This window comes from Hemiscyllium ocellatum, chromosome 43 (assembly GCF_020745735.1).
Source record: "Hemiscyllium ocellatum isolate sHemOce1 chromosome 43, sHemOce1.pat.X.cur, whole genome shotgun sequence".
Lineage (NCBI taxonomy): Eukaryota > Metazoa > Chordata > Chondrichthyes > Orectolobiformes > Hemiscylliidae > Hemiscyllium > Hemiscyllium ocellatum.
This window is the reverse complement of record NC_083443.1, coordinates 27870229-27896625: the sequence shown is the minus strand read 5'-3', so window position 1 is coordinate 27896625 and position 26397 is coordinate 27870229. Positions and strand designations below refer to the sequence as shown.

General features: G+C 44.3%; 1 protein-coding gene across 3 annotated transcripts in view; it reads right to left on the bottom strand.

Annotated features, from left to right (window-relative positions):
* The window catches only part of LOC132834920 (PH and SEC7 domain-containing protein 1-like), a 140635-nt gene that overhangs the window by 29894 nt on the left and 84344 nt on the right, over nucleotides 1–26397 (bottom strand). For all 3 annotated transcript variants that reach the window (XM_060854059.1, XM_060854060.1, XM_060854061.1), the window contains one exon: nucleotides 3151–3194. In XM_060854059.1, the coding sequence (XP_060710042.1) occupies nucleotides 3151–3194 (44 nt within the window). The remainder of the gene's footprint in view (nucleotides 1–3150; nucleotides 3195–26397) is intronic.

Below are 26397 nucleotides of genomic sequence, written 5' to 3'. Positions count from 1 at the left end.
TGTGCCACCGTGCCGCCCACTATGTCTATGACCTCAGGCTGCACTCAAGTGTCATTCACTGTTGAGTGATGCCAACCTACACCGACATTCAGTACAACTTACAACAGTCTCCCTTCGTGTGATAGATTGCCAAGAACACAGCAGGCAGAGTGAATGAGATGACGCCCAAAATTTGCACCCAGCGAGAGGTCAAGTAGCAAAGCCCTGACACAGATTGTGTGCTGACACTCTTACTGGATCACAACTCTTAACCTTAGCAAGTAGGGCAGATTTTCACCCCAAGATCTTCCCACCTCCAGGACCCTAGGACCCCAGGGAAGATCTCAGAATTGTGAGCATTAGAAACAACACTGGCCTCTTCTTTGTCCACAGTCAAGGCTTTCCCGTCAGCTTCGAGACCTGGTTGAGTATCTGACACCCACCCCTTGGCCATGGGGGAGGGTTTCCTGAGCTCCATCTGATGACTGACAGAGCCCTGAACCATTCACATTCAGGTCAAACCCCACGAGTCAAAAGCTGCAGCCACTCTCGGTGACAGATGGAAGCCACAGCTCGCGCAGTGTTTGTGTCAGCGGTGAGGAAATGATGAGCGCCTCTGCTCCACAATGGCCTATAGGGCAATGCATTCCCAGGGGGTTGATGTACATTCCATTACGCGGTCCCAAAAACAACAGCACCACCACAGCTAAACCTTCACGCTCCTGTCACAGGTAACAACTGAACAACAAGCATTGTAACATCTTCCCAAGGACTTCACCAGTACGGAATTCCAACAAACCCTTTGCTCTGAGCCTAAAGATGACCAGGCTATTGTCTGGGTTTTCTTTTCATTGTGCACAGGATATGGGCATCACTGGGTGGGCCAGTATTTATTACCCACCCCTAACTACCCAGAGGGTAGTTGAGAGCCAACCACATTATTTTGGGGCTGGAGTCACATGTAGACTAAATAAAGATAGCAGGTTACCTGCCCTGAAGGACATCGGTGAACCATATAGACTTTCACAAGAATTAGGCTCTCTATTAATTTAGAATTTCATGTCTTACCATCTGTCACGGTAGGATTTGAACCCAAGCCCTCAGAACAATAACCTTGTGGGGGGGGGGGGGGGGGGGGGTGAAGGGGGAGGGGGAAGGGGGTGGGGAAGAGTCTGGACTACCAGGGGAAAATGAGGTCTGCAGACACTGGAGATCAGAGTCGAGAGCGTGTTGCTGGAAAAGCACAACAGGTCAGGCAGCATCCGGGAGCAGGAGAATCGACAGTTCAGACCAGAGCCCTTCATCAGGATTCCTGACGAAGGACTCTGGCCCAAAACGTTGATTCTCCTGCTCCCTGGATGCTGCCTGACCTGCTGTGCTTTTCCAGCAACACACTCTCAGGTCTGGACTCCCAGCCTAGCAGCATTATCACTACCTTGCATGGGGACACAGTGCGTGAACATCACATTGCAAAGTCTGGCACAATCTCACACCTCTTCACTGCCTTATGCTAACTTCAGGATTCAGATGTGAAGAAGCAAGGAGCAGGAGAGGGAAGATAGGAGAGGAAGCATCAACAAACTGAGACCGCTGGAAAACTGAAACGGCAACCACGGATTCTACAGGCACACAAGCTCACTCAGACATCTGACACTACTTACACTTCAGCACTGAGATAAGACAGGGAGACTTAAAGAATAGTCCCCCTAATGGGGGATGAGGAATTCCAAAAGGCAGGATTTCCTCCTTGAAGCAGGAGCGTTTAACACCACGGATAGTTTGGAGTGAGAAACTCAGGAGCTGGAGGGTCAGGAACCAGAGGACACAGACGTGAAGTCATTAACAAAACAGCCAGAGGCAACATAACCAAAGATTTTCTGACACTGTGAGACATGACCTGGAATACACTATCCGAAGTAAAACCAATGACTGCAGATGGTGGAAACCAGATTCTGGATTAGTGGTGCTGGAAAAGCACAGCAGTTCAGGCAGCATGCGAGGAGCAGTAAAATCAACGTTTCGGGCAAAAGCCCTTCAGGATTGTATTCCTGATGAAGGGCTTTTGCCTGAAACTTCGATTTTACTGCTCCTCGGATGCTGCCTGAACTGCTGTGCTTTTCCAGCACCACTAACCCAGAATCTGGTTTCCACCATCTGCAGTCATTGTTTTTACCTCGTGGATTTTAACCCTATTGTGAATCCTCTTGCGAGGATGCCTGCCTTGAAGCAGTGTTCCTCCTCTCTCTATAAGAATCTGAAGGAGTCCCTCTCCCACTGCAACTCCCAGGTCATTTCCTCTGCCCGTACACTATCCAAGGACAAGATCTAGAACTGGATAAATATTTCAAGGCAAATGGGGAAAGGCAATTCATTGCATTGCTTGATCAAAAACCCTGCACAGTCACAATGGGCTGAACGGCCAGAACAGAATCATTCTATTATTTTATTATGCTCCTAAAACAGTTCAAACCTCTGACTTACCTTGTACAGTGCCAAGGGAGATATACACGATTACATTCAAATCCATGTTCAGAGCACAAGTACAGCTTCCTTCATTTATTGCGAACATGACTCAAAAGCTACCCTTCATCTCCCACCTGTACCAATTTACAAAACAGTAATCTGTCTAATTAGTGTGTGATGGCGAATATGATACTATCATTTGAACCCATCTGATGCTGTAGCAATTACAAGGCAGGGAGACCCAGCGCAATTAGCAAGCACCAAGTCCTATCTGCTACCTTTAAGCCATACAGGCTGATCGAAAACACGTAATGAGGAATGATTGTGCATGTTTCTGCCTGTTACAGTCCAGTGTACTGACAATGAAGGCCAGAGCTATGCATGAAAATGATGATCTTAGCTGGTCTGCGGGGATGGACTCTAACAGTTAACTAATCAATGTCTTATTCCTGATATGAGGAGGAAGTATCCCTGGGAGTGCATCAATATTTCCAGGGGCAGGAGGTAGTACATCAGAATTTCCAAAGGGTTACTCAGAGTATACCATTATTTCGACAGGGTCCCTGAGAGATTTCACTGCTCCAGAACACAGACAGAAATTACAGTGAGCTCCGCAAAATTTCCTGATTATTCCTAATCACAAATGACAACAAAATTACAATGCATTATGACAACGTCAAGTACTCAAAACAAATGCTCCATACTTACATGGTCCACTGTAACTTCTCATTCTTTATCGAGCTGTACAGAACCTACAGGAAAAAAAGTGAAAAGAATCATGATAAATAATGAAGGTCTGATCAATACCGAACGTGGAATGCAGTTGCTCTCCCATCAGTCAGAGATTACAGCTCAAAGCATCACTCCAGGAATCAAGCAGCATACACTGATATCACAGTGCAATACTGACAGAGGACTAAGTTCACCTAGATGCTACATTTAAGTGTAATGTTAAACAGGAAGTTATGACATGGGGAGACAATAGATTCATATTCAGGAAGAGTAAGATCAAAACCAACAAAGAGTTTTGTTTTTCATCTCAAACAATCTTGTGAACAGCCTGCAAAATGAGGGTTAAATTTCATCTTAAGTTTTCCTTGAAAATATTTAACTAAGCCTTTAGTTTTTTTTCAAAAAAAGTGTACATGCGGGTATAAGGCAGGATCATATTGTTCCATTGTCCCACATTTCTGCTTCTAGGGCTAGTGAACTTGTCCATTTTTCACTCTACCCAAAGGGAAAGATCTTTTTAAAAGACATTAAAAGGGTTTTTTTCAAAATGCTATTTTAACAGATGATTAACTTGATTCATGTGTTTTGGATTAGTGTCAGCTTGTTTCAAAAGGACCAGCTATTTGACAAAATCTCTCTCCTCTTCCAATTCCATTTCCCCACAACTCCCTCACCTTTGATGATCTGCATTGACCTTAATGGGGCTTTGCATGTAAATCATTTGAAAACATAGGTGAGTTCCTTGTGGTGGTTATTAAATTAAAAACTACGTTGGGTGATTTATGAAAAGAAACAACATTCAGTGGAGTGTAAGAGCACTCTGTACATTAAAAGAAAACTCAAAATATCACTCAACATTTCTCAAGATTCAGGCTTATTTTTCACTCCCAAAAGTTACCAGAAGCAGACGGGAAGGTCACAGACAAACTCAACATGTATATAATGTAAATTAAATCAATGTGATTTTTGGTTAAGGTTTTAGAACATAGGTACAGGAGCACGCCATGAGCTCTTTAGGTTTGTTTCCCCAAAAGGAGGTAGTTTTGATCGACTGAGGATGAAGTTGAGAAATGATACTGCACAAAATGCTTTTTGTTCATACTTGACTATTTAAGGAATGACAAAAAAAAAGCACAGTCCCTGGGAACTGCATGAGTGCGTTATATTTTTATTAAAAGGTTACCCGAGAAAAAGGTATTATCCTCAAAGTCATTCTCTCTCTGCGCCCCCATTGCTTCATATAAAAGTATCTTTATCTTTGTTATGGCTTTAGTTCAAAACAAGTTCCCATTTGGTTTTCTTACAGGTCCCTGGCCACCTCAATAACACATTGTGGAATAGGTTCAAGCTCTTGTGATGGAGATTCACACTGAGTAAACTGATGAGCCACTACTATGGTGTATGTACACATTGGCCAACCACCAGGGAACAAGCTGTAGTTGTCTTTTCGAGCAAGATTTCCACTGAGGACCAGGTGGCACAGTGGATCAGGTTGCTTCCACTTCATCTCTGACTTCAGATCAGTCATCGTCAGTGTGTATGTGGAAAACATTTCCCTTGTTTCTGTCACATTCTTCAGCTGAAATGAAGCAATCACTCCCAATCTAACAGGGCAGTGTGTCACATCCAAATGCTCTCAAAATACAGCACAAAGAGACCTCGAACTGCCTTCTGTGTAATGCATCACATTTCACCCTGTTGGATCTATGTGGTGGAGAGTGACAATCAAAGAGGTCTCCCTGAGCTTGACAATTTATAGCCATGTTCCAAAATGTGTGTAAAATATTAAATGAAAAACTATGTTGGGTGATTTATGAAAAGAAACAACATTCAGTTGAGTGTAACAGCACTCTGGACATTAAAAGAAAACTCAAAATATCACTCAACATTTCAAGATTCTGGCTTATTTTTCACTCCCAAAAGTTACCAGAAGCAGACAGGAAGGTCACAGACAAACTCAACATGTATAGAATGTAAATTAAATCAAGGTGATTTTTGGTTAAGGTGTTAGAACATAGGTACCGGAGCACGCCATGAGCTCTTTAGGTTTGTTCTACACTGCAAAAAATGACAATGGAAATTGTTCTCCACTAAAGGGATAGAGTCTGAGGAACTTTACCTGGTGCTAAGTCTTTTCAAAATCATGAACCAATTAATCCAGCACTTGACAACTGGTGGATTGAAACCTGGGGACCCAGAACATTACACAGGTCGCTGGATTACTAGCCAAGCAGTAAGACTTCTGGAAAAACCCCTGTGTCTTACCCACTATTACACAAAACATGATGCATCGGTCCTGGCTGGGTCATGTGAGAAATATTTATTCCAAAATCACTGATGTCCTTCCAAAATTTCACAAATTGATCGGGACAACCCTCCACTGACTTCATCTATACTTATTGCTGCCTCGGAATGGTAGCCAATGATCCCTCCCACCCTGGTCATAACCTCTTCCGTTGGGCAGAAGGCTTAAAACACACATACAAGAACAGTTTCTTCCCTGCTGTTATTAGACTTCTGAGTGGACCTTGCAAATTTCAAAGTTAAATGTTGGTCTCACTCTTTGTGCATCTTCTCTGCAGCCAGAACACTGTATTCCTCACTCTATTCTATTACCCAAATGCGCTTTGTTTGGTATGATCTGCCCGCACTGCATGCAAAATGAACTTTTCACTGTACTCAGGTACATGTGACAATAATAAATCACTTCAAATCCAATCCTGGAGGAGTTTTTGCTGCAATTTGTTTGGTTCCATATATGAAAATGCTACAGCAATCTCTGACAAACATCTTCTTCTTTTTATCATGCTTTCACAGTACTCATATCACCACCCTCCCTGTAACAGCACAGCCTTTGGCAAGGGCTGTTTTTAATAAGTACCAAACACAACACAATTACCACATAGCATGCGGTCTAAAGTAATAAAGTCTTCAATATGTCACACACACTTCATCAGGCTCCCAGCTAGTTCAAAGTTCCAGAAACATCCTCGTTGCACTTTCCAAAAAGATCTGACCTATCATTAAGAGTCCCATTCACTGCAAACCCTGGTTCATAACTGCACTGAGCAGCTGTTTTGCTATTGTGAAGCAAGACGGTGTAACCACAATCTAGGTGAGTGAATAGGTTTTCAGAGGGAATTCAGGTAAAAAATGAGGTCTGCAGATGCTGGAGATCACAGCTGAAAATGTGTTGCTGGTTAAAGCACAGCAGGTTAGGCAGCATCCAAGGAATAGGAAAATCGACGTTTCGGGCATAAGCCCTTCCTGATGAAGGGCTTATGCCCGAAACGTCGAATTTCCTATTCCTTGGATGCAGCCTAACCTGCTGTGCTTTAACCAGCAACACATTTTCAGCTTCAGAGGGAATTCAGTCCATCAAAATTGGTCTGTCGTTAAATGAGATCCTGGCAGACCAGTAACCTCTTACCCCATTCACTCATCGTGGTCACACAGCCATGAATGTCCTTACCCAGCAGAAAGTGATAAATCATCGCTTTTATATTCATCAGCTGAGTGAGCATTGACTGTGTTTTATGGAAGCAAGTGCTATACCACAGTGCAAAGCAGGACAGGAATCAAGGAATGCCATTTTGGATGTAACGCTTCCTTTGGAAGTAACAGTGCCTTAAACTAAACCAAAGTGCTTCATGCTGTGACTTACTTGACAACAAATTGACTGTTGGCAAATGTAGCAGTCACATCTAAGTTATAGCGTCACAATCATAGATGTGTACAGCACAGAAATAGACTCTTCAGTCCAACTCGTCCATGCTGACCAGGCATCCTAAATGAATCTAGTCAGTGGACAATGAGCTAATATTTTCTGGATCATGAGTGAAATGTTGGCCCAGATATGAAAGATATGGAACAGGAGCTGGAGTAGGCCACTTAGTCACCTTAAATCTGCTCCACGATTCAATAAGATCAAGACTGATCTGCTTACTCCATCTTCCTGCCAACCCTGATAACCTTTCACCCCTCTTGCCTATCATAAACCTGTCTATCTTGACTAAGGACTATTGACGAAGCGAGTTCCAAAGACTTAGGGCCTTCTCAAAGACGAAAACATTCTCTTCGTGGGTGACCCCTTACTTTTTTTTAAAAAGAGTGACCGCAAGTTCTGGATTCTCCCCCAACAGGACAAGACATGGAATTACACCTCACTTTTAAAAAGTAGCACCTGAGACAGTATATTGCGTATTTCATTCTAGCTGCTTAGATAATACTCCTGACTAACATTCAGCCATTCGATTTGATTATGGCTGATCTGTCACTTAACTCCAACTTATTTTATTCTATATCCCTTGACACCCTAGTGTAACAATTTCCCAAATTTATTTCCCGTTAATTCTAATGATTTAGTCATTCAATGCAATAATCTCAGATGAGGATTATGATGATCTGTTCTCTGGGTTTTTCCTCCCTTGTTAAGATAAGCTCCTCCCAGCACCATCGCTGTGATGGTGAATACCATGTAAATCAATGACATATGGAAAGGGGGCAAAGAATTAACGAACGAGATTGTCAGTTCGCGAATCTCCAGGTGACCATATGAAACATGGGTCACTGTCAACTCTGGAAAGTGACTAAAACAGTGAGTACAAAAAGCTTGCTGAAACAGAGGAAGATTTGAGAAGGATTGTAAGTTACAGTGAGTTAATCCAACATAAAATCAGCTGCAGAAAGTGAAATCAAAGAGGCGCAAAGAAAGACTGGATTAAGATAAAGAGGAAAGGGACAGACAGGGAAAGTAAGTTGATGTAAAATTTGACATTTTAAACTCTCCTAAAATAATCTGAGGTGGCACAATGGCTCACACTGCTGCCTCACAAACTAGAGTCCCAGATTCAATTCCAGCCTCAGACAACAGTCCGTGTGGAGTTTGCATATTCTCCCAGTGTATGTGTAGGTTCCCCCCCGGGTGCTCCAGTTTCCTCCCACATTCCAAAGATGTGTAGGTTACGGTGAATTGACTGTGCTAAATCGCCCCACAATATCCAGGGATATGCAGGCTGGGTGGGTTAGCCATGAGAAATGTGTGGTGACAGGGAGAGGATGGGTCTGGGTGGGATGCTCTTCAGAGGGTTGGTGTGGGCTCAATGGGCCAAATGGTCTGATTCCACACTAAGAATGTTATGATTCTAATTCACAGCTTGAGGAAATGAGTCCCCATGCTTATAGTGCTTATTACACGTACTTATAATGAGAGGTGAACCGATCACCTTTCACATAATTGAAAGGTTAGTAACAAAAACAGAAATTGCTGGTGAAACTCATCGGGTCTAGCAGCATCTATGGGAGAAAGCAGAGTTTTGAGATGAGTGACTCTTCATCAGAAATCCTTTTTATTTCAGATCTCCAGCATTCAGAGTTCCTTGTTTGATTATAAGGTTAGTGACTAGGTTGAACTTTCTGTGAGTGAAGGGAGTGAGTAATTAATGTGCAAATCACAGAAAAAGTTGCTCCCACTTTCACAAGGCAAAAGGTGGAAGTGTCAAGATTAGAGTGGTGCTGGAAAGGCACAGGTCAGGCAGCACCCGAGAGGCAGGAAAATCAACATTTCGGGTAAAAGCCCTTCATCAGGAATTCCACTCTAATCTTGACTAATCTCCAGCATCCACAGTTCTCACTTCTACCTAGAAGGTGAAGTGTGCCTGGTAACTGAAATTCACAGGAATCACTTGATCGCTCTAAATTTTAGGTTAGATTAGATTAGATTCCCTACAGTGTGAAAACAGGCCTTTTGGCCCAACCAGTCCACACCGACCCGCCGAAGAGTAACCCACCCAGTCCCATTTCCCTCTGACTAATGCACCTAACACTATGGGCAATTTAGCATGGCCAATTCACCTGACCAGCACGTCTTTGGACTGTGGGAGGAAACCGGCGCACCCAGAGGAAACCGGAGCACATGGAGGAAACCCACACAGACACGGGGAGAATGCGCAAACTCCACACAGACAGTCGCCCGATGTTGGAATCGAATCTGGGACCCTGGTGCTGTGCTAACCACTGAGCTAATGTGCTGCAGAACAAATATTTGTGTTAGTAATTGTTTCTCGTTTTCTGCGTCCATACAGAAAAGCAATCGGTTGTGATACAGTGGTAGTGTTCCTATCTCTGGGATACCCACAGTTCTGTGGAGGTGTGTCAGAATATGTCTGAACAGGTTGATTAAAACTACTTTAACAAACACTTGGCTCAAGGGGTCGTTTGAAAAAGAAATTTTGTGGCACAGCGATAACGCCCCATCCCTGGGCCAGAGATTCAAGTCTCAACTGCCCTAGAAGTGCATCATATCATTTCCAAATGGGTTTACTGATTTTTCTTTTAAAAGATGGTATGCCAGACACTTCAACAAAATCTGCCTCACTACATTTGGATAACTCAAGTGACTGTACTGCAACAGAACTATCAATTTAAGAAAGAGTTGTAGCGGTAGTGCCTCTCCCTCTGAGCCAGGAGCTCCGAGTTCAAGTCTTACCAGCCTAAGAGGTGGTGTAACAACATTTCTGAACGGGGTGGTTGGGAAATATATTTTTAGTGACGAGGTGCACCGCATAACGCGAACAGAATACTTCCAGCAGACAGTGAGCTGAATGAAAACTGAGGGTGAATCCTAGGGCTCAGATCAGATTACGCTGTGTTTCTGTAAATTCAGGATGGTGTTAATTCAGTAAGTAACCGCGGCTTGGAAGCACATTGGCCGCAGAACCAGTCTTAGTGCAAACAGCAGGAACGAGAAGAGCTGCAGTTCAAGAGCAACTTCAAGTGATGCACAGCCGCGGGTCTCAGGACTTTTGTACCCTCTCAATCCAATGCTGCATTGCAGCAAAAACAAACCTGGTGGGGGCTGATTTATTTGTATATTTTTGGGCAGCGGGGCACGTTCCCCCTCCCACCCATCCCCCCTCCCTTTCTGCACCACTTCAACACCGTCGGAGTGAGAGAGAGAGGGGGGGGGGTAGACACCATCTCAAATTCCCTCCCCTCTCCCAAATATCTGACTTTTATGGGACCTTAATCCAATACATGCTCCAGATTTTAATAAAACCAGGGAAGTCCAACTCCTGCACGCACAGGAGAGAACATCATTCAATAGGATCAAGTTTCCTTATTTTAAAAAAAAACCTCAAAAATTAAACAAGCAAAAAAATTTAACTTAAAAAAAATTGCAAATTCTGGTTCAATCAGCAATAAAACCATCCCGATGCTGCAAAGCTGATCAGATGTGATTCCCCCGCTCTCTGTTGACGCCGGTTTTACCTTGTTTTTGTCTACACCGGGATTTCGAAGGGATTTCGAGCGCTGTGGTGTTCGGTAGCGAGCGGCGTGTGCCCCGCAGTAATCCCGGTTATAGCGCGCTGATGCTGCCGTCCGGGGGCGCAGATTCTCGCTTGTGTGAACGCTGTTCAAGCCGATCATGTTCCCCTCTGGCAGCAGGTAGGGGTTGGGTTTTTTTTTTGGAAATTGTAGATTTTCCCCTCTTCCTCACCCCTCCCACACACACACACACACACAGTCTTAATTTCGTCAAATCACTGCAAACACACACACACACACAAAACACAGCAGAGCTGAATTACAGGCACATACACACGGACCCAATCACTATCGCCTCTGGTTGGGGAGTGCTATGGAATTAGCATGCAATCCCAGGCTTTCGCCTCCTCCTCACAGAAGCTCCTTTCTGTCCCCTTTCCCACCTCTGAGACAAACAGCCCCCTTTGGAGAAATTGCTGCCAGCTTATTCTCAACACTGACTGTACTACAGCATTCAGCTCTCTGCGCTCAATGTCACAACTAAATGCCAGCCGCTAATTAGCACCCTGAGCAATCCTCAGGGCTCAACAAGACAGAGCGAAAAAAAAACATCTGGTTATCTACGTAGGTTGGGCTTTTATTTAAACACACACACACAGGCAGATTCACATGTGATGTGTTTTCATTTTTAACCCTCATGATTAGCAGCACCCACATTCCTCACCACGTCCTGAGAGAAGGGCACATGCCAATTGCCCCAGGGGCTCAGTCAAAAGTTAAAAACTCAAAGGACTGCTGAGGCTGTAAAATCAGAAAGAGTTTGCTGGAAAAGCTCAGCAGGTCTAGCAGCATCTGTGGAGAGAAATCAAGAATTAACACTTCGGATCAAGTGATCTGCTCAGAACGCCAACACAACTTACAAGGATGTTGCCAGGGGGTTGGAGAGTTTGAGCTACAGGGAGAGGCTGAACAGGCTGGGGCTGTTTTCCCTGAAATGTCGGAGGCTGAGGGGTGACCTCATAAAAGTTTATAAAATCATGAGGGGCAGGGATAGGGTAAAAAAGATAGAGCCTTTTCCCTGGGGTGGGGAGTGCAGAACAAGAGGGCATAGGTTTTGGGCGAGAGGGGAAAGATATAAAAGAGACCGCAGGGGTAGCTTTTTCATGCAGAAGGTGGTACGTGTGTGGAATGAGCTGCCAGAGGATGTGGTGGAGGCTGGTACAATTGCAACATTTAAAAAGGCATCTGGATGGGTATATGAATAGGAAGGGTTTGGAGGGAGATGGGCCAAGTGCTGGCAAATGGGACTAGGTTAACTTAGAATATCTGGTCAGCATGGACAAGTTGGACCGAAGGATCTGTTTCCATGCTGTACATCTCTATGGCTCTATGACTCTACAGCCCAAAGGTTGTCAGATGCTGGCTCCATTGGTGCCCTTGACCCTGCCTGCCCCCAACCCACCCACCCCCCCACCCCATCCCCACCCCACCTCCACCAGACTGGAACCAGTCTTTGATACTCTCTATAGTCCCAGGAATTTAGTCTGACTGCTCTCAGTGTGCAAAAACCAGTCAGGAACGCACAGAATCCATTTACAGCAAAGAAGGAGGCCATTCAGCCCATAATGCCTGTACTGCTTTGAACCCCAGTGCCAATCTCCTGCCTTTTCCCCATACCTCTGCAAGTCATTTCTATCCGAATAACCATCCAGTACCCTCTTGAATGTCTCAATTGAACCTGCCAGACAGTGCATTCCAGACTCTAACTACTCTCTGTGTGAAAAAGATTTTTCTCACATCAGCTCTGCTTTGTTTGCACATCACTTTAAATTTTATCTTCCTTGCTCTTTTTTCATTTTGACTTATTACTGTCACGTACCTAGGTACCGTGAAAAGTTTTGTTTTGTGTGTAGTACAGGTAGATCATACCATACAAAGTGCACTAGGGTAATAGAACAGAGCAAGGAATAGAATGTTATAGCTGCGAGGAGGTTCACAAAGAGTGAGATCAACATTAAATTTAAGAGGTCCGTTCAGAAGTTTAAAAACAGCAGCGAAGAAGCTATTCATGAATCTGTTGGTGCATGTTTAAGCTTTTGTATTTTACCAGCAAGAATAGCTTCTTCCTCTCTATCCAGCCACCTCATCATTTTTAAATCTCTATCAGATTTCCTCTCAGCCTTTTTCTCTCCAGTCACAATTTCGTCAATCTATCTTCATCATGGAAGTTTCGCATTCTTTGAAGAATTCATGTAAATTGCTTCTCCACTCTCTCCAATACATTCACAAATTTCCTATAACATGGTACCCACAACAGTACACAATACTCTAGCTGAGGTCTAACATGTGTTGTATACAAATTCAGCATCATTTCCTTGCTCTTGTAATCTCTGCTCCTACTCAAAGCCTGAAAACACTGTAGCTTTATTTACTATTCTCCACCTATTCTGCTATCTTCAAAGATCTGAGCACATTCACACCCCAGGTCCCTCTATTACTGCATCCCCTTTACAATCAGACCCCCATTTTATATCATCTTTCAATGTTCTTCTGTCGCAAAATTCTTCACCTCACACATGTCTGCATTGAACCTCACCTACCACCCATCCCCCGTCCCACCGACTTATCACTGTCCTTTTGGAGTTCCACACTGTCCTCCTCAATTTGAATAAGAAACCGAGTGTGGTGTATACAGTACCAGGTTTTGCACACTCTGCTCTAGTATACTTTCTATATTATACCAAATACAGCAAACGAGGGACACTGAACACAAAAGTGAGCACCCTTTATTTCAGAACATCCTATTCAGTTTTTCAGTCCTGGAACCTTTTGAAATATTAACTCTGTTTCTCTCTCCCCAGACAGGTGCCTGACTTGCTCATTATTTCCAGCATTTGTCCATTCAGATTACTGAATGTCCACTCCCTCCACCACCAATGCCCCAGATCAGCAACGTGTACCATCTACAGCAACTCACTAAGTCTCCTCCAACAGCACTTTCCAAACCCACTACCGCTACCACTTGCCGAGGGGCAAGGCCAGCAGATACACGGGAACACCCACCAGCTGCAAGTTCCTCTCTAAGCCACATACTATCCAGTCTTGGAAGTCTATCGCTGTTCCTTTGGTGTGCAGGGTCAAAATGTAAGAACTCCCTTCTTAACAGCTCTGTGGGTGACTCTGCACCCCAAGGGTTGCAGTGGATCATCGCAATAACTCACCACTTGTCTCCAGGGCAATTAGGGATGGGCAATAAATGCTGGTCTTGCCAGTGATGCCCATGAACAAATAAGTAAAATTTTCAAAAATCTGATTTCCAACATTTTCTGTAGTATCCTGCTTTTCTGCATGTCATTCAGGTACATTGTATTCTGACCATACTCGTCACATGTACATTGTAGGACACAACACACTTATCCTTCCAAAATAAAATATTGCAACTGCTCTGAGTACAAAGTGATTGAATTTTCCTATGCCACTATCGCCTCCAAGCTAACAGAAGAAACCTGGTTCAAATCTACAAATGTTACAGCACAAAGTGAGGCCATTCAGCCCATGTGTCTGTCCTGGCCAAATTGATGTGATCTAGCCTAATCCCACATCCAGCTCCTAGTCCATAGCCCTATAGCATTTCAACTGCACATCAAAGTACTTTCTATATATGATGTAGGTTTCTGCCATAATTTGAAACACTGAGGTCCCAGGCTTCCACCACCCACTGGATGAAGTAAACCATCAAATCTACTCTAATTATTCCAATCTTTAAAGCTATGTGCCCAGCTATTGACATCTCTGGTAAGGAAATATGCCCTTCCCATTCATATTGCCTGGATTTTTCACCTGCGTCTGGCTATTTCTGGTTATGTGTAAATATAGACCAGGATTCCAAGAGATCTCCTTAACTCTCAAATAGTGCATTAGGACTTCTAATATTCACTTAAGTATGCAGGTTCTTGGTTCAACCTTTCATCTAAAAGCCTGCACCCTCTGACAATGCAGCAGTCCCTCAGTAACACACTAGAGTATCAGTCTGCAACACAATTTCTTCACTCCAGGCCAAGAACGCTAACACTGAACAAGCACCCATCGGAACTGCAGAGTATCTTTGCTCAAAATCTGGGTGGCATTCCTGAAAATCGTGATCTTAAGCGAAAAGACTTTAAGTGAAGCATAAATTCCCATTAGAATCAATGGTAAAGCCAGAGTTAGGTTCCTTCCTTGATAAAGAAAAAAATTAAAACATCAGTACCCTCTAAGTTGAAATATAGGATTTTGTACATCTAAATTCTTACATTGTGATGGAACAGAATTTAAAATAAATTTTAAAAATAACAGTTTAAAACAAATATAACATTTTACAGTAGTTTTAGTACCTTCCACAGTGGACCCTCTAAATGTGGAAATGGAGCTGGGGTGACTTTGTTTATCAGTTTGTCTGGGGCGGGGGGGGTCATCAGTGTTTCCTGACCGCATCATGACAGCTACCTGGTGGGGTCTTTTTGTTTTCGGATGTGGGTCACCTTCTTTGTGGCTGCCACTCCTTCCAGGGTCCCTTCAGGCACCTGCTAAGTGGGACTTATCCTCATATCTCAGGGCCCCTCCATTGAGGGAGGGGGTTTGGTAGTGTTCAGTGGAGCCCTCAGGCCTGTAGGGAAGGGATGAGGTGTCGGGTCAGGAGGGGCAGCTCCGTCATGTATGGGGGCTCGTACTGACTGCTCCCAGGGTGGTGGGGGAATGGTTTCATGTGGTGGGGATGGGAAGCAGTTCTGTGGGCAGTCTGGATTTCAGACAACAATGTGGAGCCGACAGTGGCCTTAAGTCAGAGGGAGGGAAAGGTCACATCAAAGATGGTGCCACTCAGGTCAAGTAATGTAAGCAACGTTACAGCAAATATCGTGTTGCCCATTGGGATTTCCAGTCCTAATAACTTAACACCCTTAAACTAGAACAACACCTAACAGGGTGAACCTGGAAGTGGAGAAGCTGAACTTGTAACACACTATCTCCAAATCAACTAGGCCGCTGAAGCTATAAACCGGATCACAAAATTCACAGCTTAGCCTGTGGAGTTTAGACATCAAATGCTACCTTGATTTGGGTCTCAGAGGTCAGATTGGGAATTTTTAAGCTTCTCTCCAAAGTTTAAACTATTGTAAATAAGGGAACATAGCTGACAATGACAAAGGTTGGGCATTAATCACTAAAATGGAGTGACCTTGATTGATAGAATGTGTTGCGTGATCTAAAAGCTATTCAATCAAGCCTTTAAAGAAATGCTAATGAGGCTAGGGGTGCCTGAACAGAGTTAGCCTATTGAAAGTTAAGTCATGGCAACATCAACGTACCATGATATACCAAGACTGCGAATCATAGCTAATTATTGGAATGTGACTTAATTTTTAAAAATGAATTTTGCTGATGTCTCTATAGTGCATACATTAGCAATACTCTGAACTACAATAGGAAAGGGAGCATCAAATTGAAAGCATGGACTTCAAGAGGTGAGCTTAATTATTTTACGAATATTAAATCTCCTGATCATTGCAGCTAGGGAAACATTTGCTGCACTTTGTTCTTTGCTGTGGGTTTTGTGGAGAGGAAGGCATTTGCTGGAACTTAAGCAAAGTATTTTGTTTCATCAAGCATCGATAGAAAAGAACAACCAGCCCCACCTCCCCCCTACCAGTTTGTTCACAGGTCTGTGCTGTGAGTCTGCGATTCAACTTTATTTGTAAGGTCGGTTCGGAAATGAGTGCATCAGAAAATAATCAAGCATCCCAGGGCTGCCTGCTGCGTTTAACGCTTGTGAACTCATGTATGAAATAGGAAGTGACTGCATACGGTGAAAATCAGCAATGTCTGATTAGATATCAGTTAAAGTAGGACTTTTCAAAGTGGAACCCATGGATTCAGGATCCGCACTGGAACCCAGGGAGTGCTGTGTAGTTATCAGATTTCCGTTAGCTAAGGAACATGATTCTCCATCTATACTTTCTAGATATTACATGAAAGCTCTTGGGAAGATGGTGGTGTAGCTTATTATCACCAGACTAGTAATCCAGAGACCTAGGCTACTTCTTTGGGGATACAGATTCAAATCCCACTGCAGCACTGAGTTAAATCAATAAATCTGGCCTTTAAATTATCTTTCATTACTGTTCAAAAACAAAACCCATTATGTTTCATTGGAATTTGCCATCTTTACCTAGTCTGGTGTACATGTGACTCCAGCAGCACAGTCAACTCATAACTGCAATATGGTAAAAACAATGACTGCAGATGCTAGAAACCAGATTCTGGATTAGTGGTGCTGGAAGAGCACAGCAGTTCAGGCGGCATCCGAGGAGCAGCGAAATCCAGAATCATAACTGCAACAGCCAAGCGACCCACTGATTGTGACAGTTAAAAGGATGGGCAACAAAACTGATAGCCTTGCCAGCAATGCCCCACATTTGATCAAGGAGAGAAGACAATATCTATGGGAGCACTCCAATGTTCTAAGGATATCCACTAAAATAGATTAGGTACAAAAATAGAGAAATATAGTTAAAAATAAACTAAAAGTTCTATATGACGGTTCTTCATAGGAAAATAAATAAAGTTAAAAGATAATCATGACAGCCGATAGTTGGGGCTTTCCATACATGGCCTTGTGCTCCCTGGTGCTGGGCTGACCCCCAACTGAGTTTGCACAGGACACCCTGAAAATATACACGCCTGTATGGAAGGGAGTGAATATTTGTAGACCATCCCTGGCAGCCCGTCTACATTTACAAGAGATCGTCTACATTTACAAGAGATCGTCTACATTTACAACAGTTCCTCAGGAATGTGTCTGCACTTGTAGGAAGTGTGTCAACAGCTTCAGGGCTCTCAGGGAGTCAGTCCATTCTTGGGGTTAGTGTTTCACATGGGGGAGTTTGAAAATAATCATCATAGATAACCTCCTTCCATTGTTTCTGACTGAGAAAGAGAAGGAAACACCCTTCCATTTTCCAAATATGGAAGGCAGCAGCCCATCAGTGTTAGAATTGGAGGTGGGTGGACTAGGATCTAGAGCACGGTGGTCCTGGCCTGGGGACCTGGAGCTGGGCGGTCCCGTGGACTGGGGGCCTGGAACTGGGCGGCCCCGTGGACTGGGGGCCTGGAGCTGGGTGGTCCCATGGACTGGGGGTCTGGAGCTGGGTGGTCCCGTGGACTGGGGGCCTGGAGCTGGGCGGTCCCGTGGACTGGGGGCCTGGAGCTGGGCGGCCTCCACACTGGGTTTCTGTGGTCTGGGGGCCTGGAGCAGTCAGTCTGTTCCAGATGGCTGTTAGTGGCTAACAAGCTCAATTGGGGTCAGCCCAGCACCAGGGAGAGTGAGACCACTTATGGAAAGCTCCTAGCGTGGACCCACTGCAGACCATAGAAAGACTGCAATGATTATTAGATTAGATTAGATTAGATTACTTACAGTGTGGAAACAGGCCCTTCGGCCCAACAAGTCCACACCGATCCGCCGAAACGCAACCCACACATACCCCTATATTTACCCCTTACCTAACGCTACGGGCAATTTATCCTGGCCAATTCACCTGACCTGCACATCTTTGGACTGTGGGAGGAAACTGGAGCACCCGGAGGAAACCCACGCAGACACGGAGAGAATGTGCAAACTCCACACAGTCAGTCGCCTGAGTCGGCAATTGAACCCGGGTCTCAGGCGCTGTGAGGCAGCAGTGCTAACCACTGTGCCACCGTACCGCCCACACTAACTTTAGTTATTTTCCTATGAAGAACAGTCATACGGAACCTTTAGCTTTTTTCTTTATTTCTCTAATTTTGTACCTCATAAATTTTAGTACTGAACATTCAAAACTAGATACTTCATACCCTAAGATGGCACTGTGCGTGGTGACATTATATACTTCTCACTGTACTGCACTTTTGTACTTGAGTACACATGACAATAAAACCTTATTCTAATTCTAAGGATGAAGCTGCATGTTTGTGTATGTACCATCACCTCACCCCAAACAAAAAGACTTCTCTGGGGAAAAGCTACCCAGTCAGCAGGGAGCAGGAGAGGAAGAGGGTGCACTGTTAAATGATACACTATCAGCAAGCAAAGGCATAAACACAAAAATTCAAAGTCTCCAGAGATATAACTCATCCCTCGTACATTCAGACCCAGAGGAATCGCTCTCCATTGCAAGTAACCGCATACTGTAAGTCCTAATTCTGACTGTCCACAACAGAAAATTATAGTCTTACCCACTCCCAACAGACCAGAAGACCCTTAGATAGTACAGTTTTGACAAAGCCTCCTCCAATCAGAAGGAAGAGGATTCAACCACTGGGGGGAAAGGGCTGCTATTGTCAGCTTTTGTCCTTCCCACCATCAACTACTGCTTTGCCTGTTACTTTCTCTCCTTTTGGGCTCCATTTCCAACTACCTAGTCCCTCCTCCCCCGCCCCTGTCATCACCACCTTTTCCTAGCTACTGTCAGTTCTGAAGAAGGGTCACTCGACCCAAAGTATTAACACTGCTTTCTCTCCACACACCTGCAGAGTTTCTCCAGTTTTTTTCTCGTTTTCATTTCAGATTTCCAGCACCCACCGTTCTCTGTTGCGTAGTATGGTACAGGCATGTGAGACTTACTCTGTAATTTCCTCCAGTTAAATCTCTACAGACTCAAAAAGCACATTCTGAAAGGCTGTTTGAACATTAATCCTCGCTGCATGTGAGTAGGAATGAAATAGTGGGCATTAGTATGCTGTTGTTCTCTGCAGTGGACAGTGTGAATCACAAAGGTTGTGTCAGTTGCCTGGTTGCCACTGCTCAAGGACATCTGCTCAGAGTGTGGGAAAAATTGTTGAATCCATTTGGAGATTGATGACATAAGTACGACCAAGGAGGAGGTTCTGTTTAGAGAGAGAATAAATCTCTCGGGTCAAAGCAAGACTGCAAAGGTAATAACATCAAGGTTACAAACAGAGCCATGAATTAATGTGGGGTGGGGGCATGGTTTTATAGTATTATCACTGGACTGTTAATTGAGAGACCCAGATAAATGCCTAGGGAATTCAATTTTTAAAAACTGCAAGTAAGAGCCTAATGATGATCTCATGAACCCATTGTTGATTGACAGAAAAACCCATCTGGTTCACTAATGTCCTTTAGAGAAGGAAACTGCCATCCTTACCTGGTCTGGCCTACATGTGACTCCAGACCCACAGCAATGTGGATGACTCTTTACTGCCCTCTGGGCAATAAATGCTCCCTGGCTATTACTGTCCTCACCCCGTGAATGAATAAAGAGGAAGTAAAGAAAGTATGATCAGGGAGTTGAATGTGTCCTTCAATGTTTGGGTGGGAGAAAGAGGTATTGATTCAAAGGGAACTGGTGCCAGTTCAGGGGAAAGTGGAAGCTATGCAGCTGGGGCAGTCTTCACCTGGCTTAGTGGATCGATTCTCCTGCTCCTTTGGATGCGGACTGACTTGCTGTGCTTTTCCAGCCCCACACTCCCGACTTACACTGGATGTGGCCTACATTGGTAAATTGTATATCCAGGCCATCAAAAGGGCTCCAAGCTACAAAAATGGGGAGGAGGGTGTAAGGGTGTTCACATGAGAGGAGATTTGGAAGAAACAAAAAGGGCGAGGCAATAGCACATAATGATAACCAGACAGACAGGAAGGGACAAGCAAATGTAAAAATGCAGCAGCATGTAAAGGCAGTGTAGAGAAAGACATTCAAAAGACAAAACTGAAGGCTCTTTGCCTGAATGCACGCAGCATTTATAACAAGATGGATAAATTTACACAATAAAAGGGCATGACAATGATACTGGAGACATAGCTGCAAAGTGACCAGCAGTGGGAGACATGAGGAAAGCCACTTAACACCCAGAGGCTGATGGGTGCCTGACATTCACTGCCCAGTTTAGTAGTTGAAATAGAAACTCTGGATCTGTAACCTGGATCTGCACCAAAACCCGCAAGGTTCTGGAGCAAATTCTGACACGTGGGATTCAAATATGCAGCCAGCTTATCCCTTTCTCCTTCTTAGCTGATGTAACCATGATGGGTTGATTGGCCTCTATCCGTATCATAATTTTTCCACGGCTTTTTTTTGTGTGTATGTAAATCCATAAGAAGAGGGAAAAGTTACAAGTCGAGAAAAAGGAATAGATTGGTAAAAAAAAATTAGTCCTTCAGAAGATGAAATTGATGAATTAATAATGGGCTTTGGATAATGACTTTCAAGGAGGCTGTGGGCTTGTGGCGCAGTGGTAGCGTGTCTGACTCCAGATCAGAAGATTGCATGCTCAAATCATGTCCTGCTCGCTAAGGCTCAATGTCTTTACAGGTGGCACGGTGGCTCAGTGGTTAGCACTGCTGTCTCACAGCACCAGGAACCCAGGTTCAATTCCAGCCTTGGGTGACTGTCTGTGTGGAGTTTGTACGTTCTCCCCTGTCTGCGTGGGTTTCTTCCGGGTGCTCCGTTTCCTCCCGCAGTCCAAAGATGAGCAGGTCAGGTGAATTGGCCATGCTAAATTGCCCATAGTGTTAGGTGCATTAGTCAGAGGGAAATGGGTCTGGGTGAGTTACACTTCAGAGAGTTCGTGTGGACTTGTTGGGCCAAAGGGCCTGTTTCCACACTGTAGGGAATCTAATCTAATTACTTTTGTTGTCTCCAGTGTTCTCACGGAGATATTACAATGCAGGAGGTCATTCAGCCTATCATATCTGCACCATGTCTTTACAGTCATGATTCACGAATATCCCATGAACAGCAGAAAATCAGAACATAAAACAGAATCATTAGAGGGTTGGGCATAAAAACATCGATACCTTCAAGGAGAGGAACCAAGGGAAAGAAATAATAGAGTCAGATGTACAGCACGGAAACAGACCCTTCAGTCCAACCCGTCCATGCTGACCAGATATCCCAACACAATCTAGTCCCACCTGCCAGCACCCGGCCCATGTCCCTCCAAACCCCTCCTATTCATATACCCATCCAAATGCCTTTAAATGTTGCAATTGTACCAGCCTCCACCACTTCCTCTGGCTGCTCTATGATCAGGATAAAATTAAGATCTGTATTGCCTAAAGCAGGCTTTGGTGTGGCTGCAGAATGATTCTCTCTGATCCACTTGTGGGTTTGTGCATCAATCCTGAGGGTTGCAGTGACCCCAAACCCATGAACGAAGGGTAACAGGGAGATTACGGTTGATGGTCCTCCAGCCACTGGAGGCAGTGTCACCAAATCTGAAGACCAACCAATTCTCTGGGCCACAGCTGCCAATTTGTGCAGGCCAAGAAGAAATAGTTTTGCAATACATATATTTGCATTCAATATCCCAACATCCTTTGTAACCAAAGGAGTTTGTTTCCTTTCTGCAGTATGATTCCTGATGTTATGTAGACAAAACTAGCAGGATTCCAGAAAATAACAAATAAGATTGTGTGTTAGTAGCATCTGCAGAGGAACGAATCTCCACCAGGACATGGAGACAATTTCCTTCTCTTGGAATACAAAATTGCTATTTCTGACATCTATCTGATGAACAGACAGAACTTCAGTATAATGTCTTATCATGAAATACAGCATTCCCTCAGCCCTACACCTGAGTCTTAGCCAAACTAATGTCACAAATCCCAGAGAAGAACCTAAAGGCTCAAAATCCTAGTTCAGCAACTTAATGACCCAGCAACTATTAATTTACCTCTAGATATTTTCCCCCCACTGTACACACCTTCAAGGTCTGTGCACTGCAACAGCATCCGTATGTGGATGTCAATGTGGAAGCACTCTGAATGGTGTCCAGCATCTCCAGGTGGCTGTGGGGCCATGCAGATGCTCAGGTTACAGGGAACGTTGCTCAGCAATACTGCCCATTGTTGCTGGCAGTCTTTGGCATTCAGGACAGCAGCACCTTGCAAAGCTCTGTCTATTGCATGTGACATCATTTCAAGGGGTTTGCTCAGTTGGCAGGACGGCTGATTTGCAATGCAAAGTGATGCCAATGGCATGACTTCAGTTCCCGCATCAACCGTGACCGTGAAGGACTCTCCTTGTCAACCTCTCCCTTCACCTGAGGTCACAGAGTCATAGAGATGTACAGCATGGAAACAGACCCTTCGGTCCAACCCGTCCATGCTGACCAGATATCCCAACCCAATCTAGTCCCATCTGCCAGCACCCGGCCCATATCCCTCCAAACCCTTCCTATTCATGTACCCATTCAAATGCTTCTTAAATGTTGCAATTGTACCAGCCTCCACCACTTCCTCTGGCAGCTCATTCCATACACATACCACCCTCTGCGTGAAAAAGTTGCCCCTTAGGTCTCTTTTATATCTTTCCCCTCTCACCCTAAACCTATGTCCTCTAGTTCTGGACTCCCCAACCCCATGGAAAAGACTTTACCTACTTATCCTATCGATGCACCTCATAATTTTGTAGACTTCTATAAGGTCACCCCTCAGCCTCCAACGCTCCAGAGAAAACAGCCCCAGCCTGTTCAGCCTCTCCCTGTAGCTTAGATCCTCCAACCCTGGCAACATCCTTGTAAATCTTTTCTGAACCCTTTCAAGTTTCACAACATCTTTCTGATAGGAAGGAGACCAGAATTGCAAGTAATATTCCAACAGTGACCTAACTAATGTCCTGTACAGCAGCAACATGACCTCCCAACTCCTGTACTCAATACTCTGACCAATAAAGGAAAGCATACCAAATGCCTTCTTCACTATCCTATCTACCTGCGATTCCATTTTCAAGGAGCTATGAACCTGCACTCCAAGGTCTCTTTGTTCAGCAACACTCCCTAGGAACTTACCATTAAGCGTATAAGTCCGGCTAAGATTTGCTTTCCCAAAATGCAGCACCTCACATTTATCTGAATTAAACTCCATCTGCCACTTCTCATCCCATTGACCTACCTGGTCCAGATCCTGTTGTAATCTGAAGTAACCCTCTTTGCTGTCCACTACACCTCCAATTTTGGTGTCATCTGCAAACTTACTAATTGTACTTCTTATGCTCGCATCCAAATCATTTATGTAAATGACAAAAAGTAGAGGGCCCAGCACCAATCCCTGTGGCACTGGTCGCAGGCCTCCAGTCTGAAAAACAACCCTCCACCACCACCTTTGAGCCAGTTCTGTATCCAAATGGCTAGTTCTCCCTGTATTCTATGAGATCTAACCTTGCTAATCAGTCTCCCATGGGGAACCTTGTCGAACCCCTTACTGAAGTCCATATAGATCACATCTACTGCTCTGCCCCCATCAATCTTCTTTGTTACTCTTTCAAAAAACTCAATCAAGTTTGTGAGACATGATTTCCCACGCATAAAGCCATGTTGACTATCCCGAATCAGTCCTTGCCTTTCCAAATACATGTACATCCTGTCCCTCAGGATTCCCTCCAACAACTTGCCCACCACCGAGGTCAGGTCACCATCGGTCTATAGTTCCCTGGCTTGTCTTTACCGCCTTTCTTAAACAGTGGCACCACGTTTGCTAACCTCCAGTCTTCCAGCACCTCACCTGTGACTATCGATGATACAAATATCTCAGCAAGAAGCCCAGCAATCACTTCTCTAGCTTCCCACAGAGATCTCGGGTACACCTGATCAGGTCCTGGAGATTTATCCACTTTTAACCATTTCAAGACATCCAGCACTTCCTCCTCTGTAATCTGGACATTTTGCAAGATGTCACCATCTATTTCCCTACAGTCTATAACCTTTTCCACAGTAAATACTACAAAATATTCATTTAGTATCTCCCCCATTTTCTGTAGCTCAACACAAAGGCCGCCTTGCTGATCTTTGAGGGGCCTTATTCTCTCCCTAGTTACCCTTTTGTCCTTAATATATTTGTAAAAATCCTTTGGACTCTCCTCAATTCTATTTGACAAAGCTATCTCACGTCCCCTTTTTGCCCTCCTGATTTCCCTCTTAAGTATACTCCTACTTTCTTTATACTCTTCTAAGGATTCACTCGATCTATCCTGTCTATACCTGACACATGCTTCCTTCTTTTTCTTAACTGTGACCTTCAGGTTAAATCATAAGACCATAAGACATAGGAGTGGAAGTAAGGCCTTTCAGCCCATCGAGTCCACTCCGCCATACAATCATGGCTGATGGGCATTTTAACTCCACTTACCAGCGTTCTCCCCGTAGCCCTTAATTCCTCGAGACAACAAGAATCACCATCAGTCGTTTCTCTGTAATGACAGAGTAGCCCTGTGGTCTGATAAGACTACGGCGACTTTATATTTAAGTATAGACTTGCAAGGGAGCATATCCAGAAGGGCCCTCACAAATGTTTACAGATGCACCATAGAAAGCATCCTATCTGGATGCATCATGGCTTGGCACGGCCATGGCTCTGTCCAGGACCACAAGACATTACAGAAAGTTACGAACAGAGCCCGGACCATCGCAGTTTCCCATCCATTTACACATTTCGTTGCCGTGAAAAGGCAGCCAACATCATCAGAGACCCCTCCCACCCCGGTTATACTCCCTTCCAACTTCTTCTATCACGTACCAACAGATTTAGGAACAGCTTCTTCCCCGCTGTTATTAGACTTCTGAACGGACCCCTCAACTTTCAAATTTAATGTTGATTTCGCTCTTTGTGCGTCTTCTCTTCAGCCGGAACACTGTATTCCTCATTCTGGTCTATTACCCTCATGCACTTTGTATGCTACGATCTGCCTGTACTGCACGCAAAACAGAGCTTTTCACTGTATCTAGGTACATGTGACAACAACAAATTAAATCAAATCTTAAACTGCGTGATAATCCACCATGGGACAGGATGGGATACTGAATGGTCCAATTTCATTTTGAATAAATAAACCACATTGATACATTTATGAATCCTTGCTGTATGATCGGAACCGTTGTGGAGAAATAAAACACTGCAACACATTGCAAGTGATCGGGGCACCCACTGGGCTGCCTGATATTTGAGAATTAACTTTAGTTAAGATGTCTCAAACTCAGCACTACAATGATTCTGGTCATTTTGTGCTACCTCACCCAGTTCCTTAACCTGCATTGGTCTCACACATGGGGAATTAATGAGATTATTCTTTCCACAGGCACTAAAGTTTAAAATTCAAAACAGTATATTAAGACCCCGCGGGCACTGCAGTGAATAGCAGTCTTTGTTAAAAAGCATAAAAACAGAAACCTGGTAACAGGAATTACTGGTCAAGAAAAATATCTATTCATTTCACCTTCTACTCTCCTTGTGGTTGTACAGACAATGATACTACAGTGCTGAATGATACAAATCAACCTCTATCAATTAGTATACAACAGAATGGGCAGCACGGCAGCACTGCTGCCTCACAGCGCCTGTAGACCCGGGTTCAATTCCCGACTCAGGCGACTGACTGTGTGGAGTTTGCACGTTCTCCCCGTGTCTGCGTGGGTTTCCTCCGGGTGCTCCGGTTTCCTCCCACAGTCACAAAGATGTGCGGGTCAGGTGAATTGGCCAAGCTAAATTGCCCGTAGTGTTAGGTAAGGGGTAAATGTAGGGGTATGGGTGGGTTGCGCTTCGGCGGGTCGGTGTGGACTTGTTGGGCTGAAGGGCCTGTTTCCACACTGTAAGTCTAGTCTAGAAGCAGGCTTGAGGCAAAGAAAGCTTTTGAAAAACTATACAGTCTCTTAAACTTGCTGTGTACCAGGACTCAAATTATTAATGTTATGTACCAGAGGGAGTTTGTTCATTTATTTTTAGCTTATTTCATTTCTACTGTCTGGTAGCAATAACAAATGCAAGTCTTGCCAACAACAACCACATCCCAAGAAAGGATTGGAAAAATTACTGGAAACATTGCTCTACACTAACCGCAATGACCTCCTTCATTCAGAAAGCAAATAGCTACAGCATGAGTAAGGCCTTTCGGCCCTTCAAGACTGCCCTGTACCTCAACTCCT